At 57.0% G+C, this 6,027-nt stretch overlaps 1 protein-coding gene across 1 annotated transcript in view; it reads right to left on the reverse strand.

The window, feature by feature from the left end:
• Window positions 1-697: 697 nt before the first annotated feature.
• The window catches only part of ZNF622 (zinc finger protein 622), an 11,942-nt gene continuing 6,612 nt past the window's right edge, over window positions 698-6,027 (reverse strand). The window contains exons 5-6 of the mRNA XM_004678063.2: window positions 1,698-1,841; window positions 698-920 (exon numbers count right to left, since the gene is read on the reverse strand). Coding sequence (XP_004678120.1) covers window positions 793-920; window positions 1,698-1,841 — 272 coding nt within the window. The 3' untranslated portion in view covers window positions 698-792. The remainder of the gene's footprint in view (window positions 921-1,697; window positions 1,842-6,027) is intronic.

Genomic DNA, 6,027 nt, shown 5'->3' on the forward strand with positions numbered 1-6,027 from the left:
AGGATGAACCCAAGTGCTGAGGGGACAGAGCTCAGCTCAGAACCCCAAGTTCCAGGAGAGACTCATCTCCAAGAGACAGCCAGCAGGGTGCGTTCCCTGGCCCCCCGGAAAGCCCTCCTCAGGCCCACCGGGGAGCAGAGCACACCCTCCGCGTGCTAGGGGGGGGCCAGTCTTCACGCTAACCCCAGCCAGGGACTGAGTGGTCGGCCGGTAACTCAGGGGATTTGAACTTCACGCGTAACTTCATTTCCTGGACGTCAAAGCCTTCCCCTGAGCCACCTAAACAGAATCCCCGAGGACATTTTTGTTTTTAAGAGGAGAGCTCAACATTCTGTGGTCCCTCTTCCTAGGGACCACCCTGTTACAGTCTGACTTTGACTTTCTTCCTGAACCAACCGCTCAGCACTGTCCTGGGTGTCCCCACCCAGAAGCTGGGGCCCTCGGCAGGTGACACCCACTTTCTCAGGGCCAGGACCCTCCCCCATCCTGGGCCATGAGGTCACCAGAGGAGCAACTTTCCACCTTGCTCTGCATAAGCTTCAAAGCCCCCTGATACGGGTCCGCAAGGGGTGAGTCCTCCCGAAAGGCCCAGGCAGCTGGCCGGAGCAGGCCCCCCGCGGTCCGGGCCTGGCTGGCAGCGCAGGACCCAGAGTCCGGTGGACACCCCACCCAGTCTGCCCACTAATGACACCTCACAGGCGGCACTGTCCTGACTTTTATTACTGGTCAGGCTGCTGATGACGGCGGGGCCAGCACGATCGGAGAGGCGGCGGCAGCTCGCTCCTCCGGGCCTCAGAAGCGCACCTGGGCCCTGAAGTGCATCTGCTTCGTGGCGTTGTTCTTCATGCCCGTCCTCAGCATCCACTTGGACTTCATCCTCTGCACGTACTGCATGTCCCGCTCTCGCATCAGCGCTGCCCCTGCGTGGCGGGTGAGGGACAGGCAAGGTGTGACGCGGGGATCCCGTTCGCGTCTCCTACTTACTGCTGACCTGGGTCTCCACCGAGGGGCCCCGGGCCCCCGTGTGCACACCGGCGCTCCTGTCCTGCACACGTTTCTGTGTGGTTTCTGTCACCTGGAAAGGGCATGCAACCCCCGCTGATCTGGGGGGCAGGGCGGGCAGAGAGCGGGCAATCAGGCCAGACAAGGTCGGTGCCTGGAGACCCGAGGCTGGTCTGAGGCGCTCACACGTGGGCGCGGGGAGCCTCCCAGGCAGACACCCCAGACACTGGCACTGCTGAGGTTTCAGCACACGGAGATGTCAATGCCCACATCACTCCTCTGTTCGCTAGGGGACAATCGCTCCAAGGCGGGACCCAGCCTTTACTCTGGCAGGAGCGCTAGAACACCCGCCTGGTGACCCCTGGCCGCCAGGCAGAACCTGTGCTCTTCCTCCTCTTCCAAATGAGGAAACAGCCTGCAGAGAGGAACAGTCGCACCGGCTCAGTCCTGTGGTCAGTGCGCCAGAGAAGCCGCACTGGACTCCACAGCCCAGTCGTGCCAGGAGGACGCCGACCCCCTCCACAATGACGAAGCCGTTACTTTGGAAGTGCCCTTGCGGGGCGCCCGTGGCGCAGACCAGCTTCAGAGCTTCCAGCTCACACAAACGCATCAAGCGGGGCGGAGGCCTCACGCCCAGCAGGGAGCGCGCCCCCAGCAGCACAGCTGCAGCGGCCCGGGCTTGGGCGTGGACGTACCTGTGCCGCCGGTCCAGCCCAGGGCTCTGTACTGCCGCAGCACCCGGCCCACGGCCTTCTGGTTCCTAGCGACGGCCACGGCTCTGGACGCGCCGAAGCGCTGCCTGTAGTACCGCATCAGGGCGCGGTGACCCACGCGGGCACCTGTTTTTCCAAAGAGCAGTATTCAGACACGGGGGGCGGGGGGTCCACACAGAGATACACAGGAAAGGCTCCCCACATCAGGCCGACGCAGCGCTCTAGCCAGGAGCAGGTAGGCCGAAAGAAACAGTACTCTATCTGCTGGAGGAGGGCTGAATAGAGCCTTACAGAATTTGAGAGAGAGAGAGAGAGAAAGCCAAAGAAAACAGTGGTTTCAAAAGAGAGCACAGGCCTCCCTGGTGGCACCACGGGTCAGGACGCAGCACTGCAAGGTAGCTGCAGCCGCTTCGGTGCAAGTTCGGAGGTGACCACAGGGCGCGGCAGACCTCTCCTGACCGCCCGCTGCGCCCCTCAGCAGTGGACTCTGCCCATCTGTCTGCTCTGCTCCCCACTCTGTCGCTGGTGAAGCCTCCACCCCTCCCTGCACCTCTGGCCTGTACCCCAGTTCGGTATGCACAAATAAATAAATCTTTAAAGAGAGAGAGAGAACGGCAAGCCACTGTTGGATGAAAACTCAGCTCTTACTTAAATGCAACCTGCCTCGCGGAAATCCAGACCCGCGCCCAGCCCGGCCCTGTGCCTGTCGTTTGTGTCTTGGAGTCCCAGTCTGGGTCTGGGACGGCAATCACCCCCTCTGCTGACATCTCGGCGGCAGCGCTCTCCAAGGCAAGCGCCTTCCCCCCAGCAGGTGCCCCGGGGGGAGCGCCAGAGGCTCCTGGCCCAGAGCAGGAGGGGGAGAGCTGGCCTGCACAGCCAGACCTCCCAGACGGGATCACCTGGCCGAGACCGCGGGCCAAGGCGCAGAAGCCCTCCCTCGCTCTCCCAGACCACTAAGCCACACTGTCTGGACTGCTGGGCTCACGCCGGAGCCCTCACACTGCCCTGTGATGCTTTCAGAAGTGAATCAGCAGACGACTGGTCCTTCCCGGGGACAGTGGCCAGGCCCCGCATCTCTGCCCTGCAGGGGACAGAGAAGTTTGCTTGCTACGTGGACACAGAAGAGTAGTTATTTCTCGGTGTTGTATCTGTGATCAGACTCAAGAGGTGGCAAACAGAAGCTCCTGGTTCACAGACGACAAGGTCAGCGGACACCAACGGGGGAAACACTTTCCCTGCAGCTGACTGGCTGCGCAGAGTCAACAACTCCGGACCGCACGAGCGAGGACGCACCAGAAGCCTGGCCTTGTTTACTGTGACTTTCCAGTGTAACGGCAGGGCCAGAGGCTGCAGGTTTGCAACCTCGAAACCATGAAGTGATCATGCCAGTCAATTACATATGAGTCAATATATTTTTCTGCTTAAGCAACATTTGGAAATACATAATGTTGAAGGCTGGCTTTTTAAAAAGTCCTTGAAAAGACCCTCTCTCGTGGTGCAGGGGTTAAGTCAGCACTATGAAGCTATCGCCAGCCACTGCAGCACAAGTTCGAGCCCCAGCCAAGGAGCTGATCCACAGAGCACAGCAGATTTCTCCTGTCTCCCCGCTGCTCCCCTCAGTAGTGGATTTCAGTAGATCTGCCTGCTCTGCCCCGCACTCTGTCTCTGGGGAATCTCCTCAGCCCCGCACCTCTGACCTTGTATGCACAATTAAATCTTTAAAAACAAACAAAACACCCTTGGAAAGGTTTCATTACTCAGTGCCAAGGTTCCGACAGCCCGCGGGGGGGTGGGCAGCAGAAGCAGCTAGCGCCAGCTCAGTGACAGCGCCCGACAGGGAGCATCAAGTACAATGTGTGCAGAACAGCTCAACGGGAAGGCCCTCGTCAAGGAAAAGTCTTTTTAGACCAGAGTGACCATGCAATAAGTAGCAAGTGGGCGAGCCACGCCTGCTCCCTTCACGGCAGCAGAAGCTCCCGGAACTGTCCAGCTCTGCTGAGACAACAGCCTCACAATCGATGTCATCGGATAGTGGGCAAGAAAATATCTCCAACTCCCTCAGGAGATTAACTACGTCTCTCTCCCAAGTCCACCAGCAGCTTCGCCTGGCTAAATGGACGTGTCTTTTGCACTAACTTACTGCGCAGCAGCTGCAGAGCATTAAAGTGAAACCCAAGGAACCCCGCTGGCCTAGTCGGCAGAATGAATGCTCACAGCGCCCTCTACCGGCTCCGCCTGTCACTGGCTCTCAGATCACCTGACTGAGGTGCTGGCAGATTTAAGGAATAACCATCACCGACTTTGGAACAAATCAGAGCTGATTCTAGTAGCATAGTGGATGGAGCAGCACCAAGCTCTCCACATGTGAAACCTCAAACAGCTTCGTGCTACCACCATGGCAACCCAATCACACCACTGCAGTACTAAAGCCATGTCAGGCAGGTAAAATGGTTCAAAGAGACAAACAGGTGAGTCAGTCTGCCGCTGGACATCATCCACGCTTCCCCGGTGTTTATGCCAAGATCGCCCTCCTTCTTGGGTCATTACGAAACTCCCCAAACAAGGATGAAGACGCAGAGGAAGCAAATGGCCAACTGGCTGCCGGGTCGCCCTGCAGTCAGACAGAGGAAAGGCGGCCCGGCCTCTAGGAGACGGCCCAGGACAGGCAATGACTGTGTCCTCTGGTAGGAGAAGTCTCGAGTATGGGCAGTTCTTGATACGTGAGGAAAGCTATTCATTTGAACTATAAAAAGAAAGGGGCCCTCCCTGGTGGCACAAGGGCCACTTTGGTGTGAGTTTGATCCCCAGAACTGACCCACAGGGCGCAGCATACCTCCGGTCTCCCCACTGCCCCCTCAGCAATGGATTTCAGTAGATGCACCTGTTTGCTCCCCACTGTCTCTGGGGAGTCCTCTCACCCCCACACCTCTGGCCTGTACGACAGTTCTTTTATGCATAAATAAAAATAAAATCTTTTTTTTTTTTTAAAAAAGGTGACATTTTGCCATATTGCCATATGCAGAAAACTGAAAAGAACTACAGGGGATTACATGAGGTCAAGTAAGCCAGAAGAGCAAATATGGGATTTCATCTAGACGTTACATACAAGGCAGTAAATTAAAAAAAAAAAAAAAAAAAAAAAACTGGCAGTGACCAGAGATCCCAGGTTACTTACTGAGAGGAAGAAGGTGGGAGATGGGAACAGGGGTGCAAGAATGACGGTTTTTAAAAATAAAAAGCTCATGCTGGAGGGAGGGAGGAAGCACAAACTGTGCTTTGTTGCCATTTAAACCAACCCTGTGATGACGCCTCAGCATTCAGCCGTCTGCGAAGCCCCACGAGGGCAGCGAATGCTGTATGTTTACTTAGCTGCTCCTACTGCGACTCTTAATCTTCTCCCGGTCACAGACGCCTACTCAAACCACAGCCTCTCCCAGAGAAAGGCCTTTAGCACATGACACACACACAACGTGCGTGGCCATGCAGGCCACACCGCTGACGTGAAGGAGCCATGACCTGTACCCAGGAATTCACAGACTGCACAGGCAAAACCGCGCCAGCCCAGTGAAGAACACTCGGGTGAGGCCTCCCTGGCGGCACCGAGGTCGTTCCCAATCTGCCTCAGGGAACGGCGACAGGCAGCCAACAACAAACCTGCCGTTTCGCCACTTCTATGTCCAAATACTTTAAACTACGTGACTCGGCAAAAGGACCAGCAGCTGCGAGCAAGGAAAACCAGACTGAAAGCCAGAGAAGTTGGCCCTTCGAGCTAAAGGCAGGCCACGTTCTCCCTGAAACACAGGATGCGCCGCCGAGCCCCAGGACACGTGGTGACCCGGGAGAGCTCTGCTCTCCTTTCCTGCACCACGGTGGCCATGGGAATCAACCCTGCCTTTTAAAAGTCACCTTCGGGCCCTGCCTGGTGGCACAGCGGGTTTAAGCATGGCACTGAGAAGCTAAAGCCACTTCAGCATGAGTTCGATCCCCGCCTGCCCCGGAGGTGACCCCCATGGTGAGGCAGACCTCTCCTGACCCGCCCGCTGCTCCCCTCAGCAATGTACTTCTCAGTCGGCCTGTTCTGCTCCCTGCTCTGTCTCTGGTGAACCCTCTCACCGCCCCTGCACCTCTGGCCTGTATTCCGGTTCTGTGAGCATAAATAAATAAATCTTAAAAAAAAAAAAAAAAAGTCACCTTCACCTTCTCGATTCCTCATAAGTAGCCTCACAATCGATGTCATCGGATAGTGGGCAAGAAAATATCTCCAACTCCCTCAGGAGATTAACTACGTCTCTCTCCCAAGTCCACCAGCAGC

This window comes from Condylura cristata, unplaced genomic scaffold (genome assembly GCF_000260355.1).
Source record: "Condylura cristata isolate star-nosed mole 26May11 unplaced genomic scaffold, ConCri1.0 scaffold00007, whole genome shotgun sequence".
Taxonomy (NCBI): domain Eukaryota; kingdom Metazoa; phylum Chordata; class Mammalia; order Eulipotyphla; family Talpidae; genus Condylura; species Condylura cristata.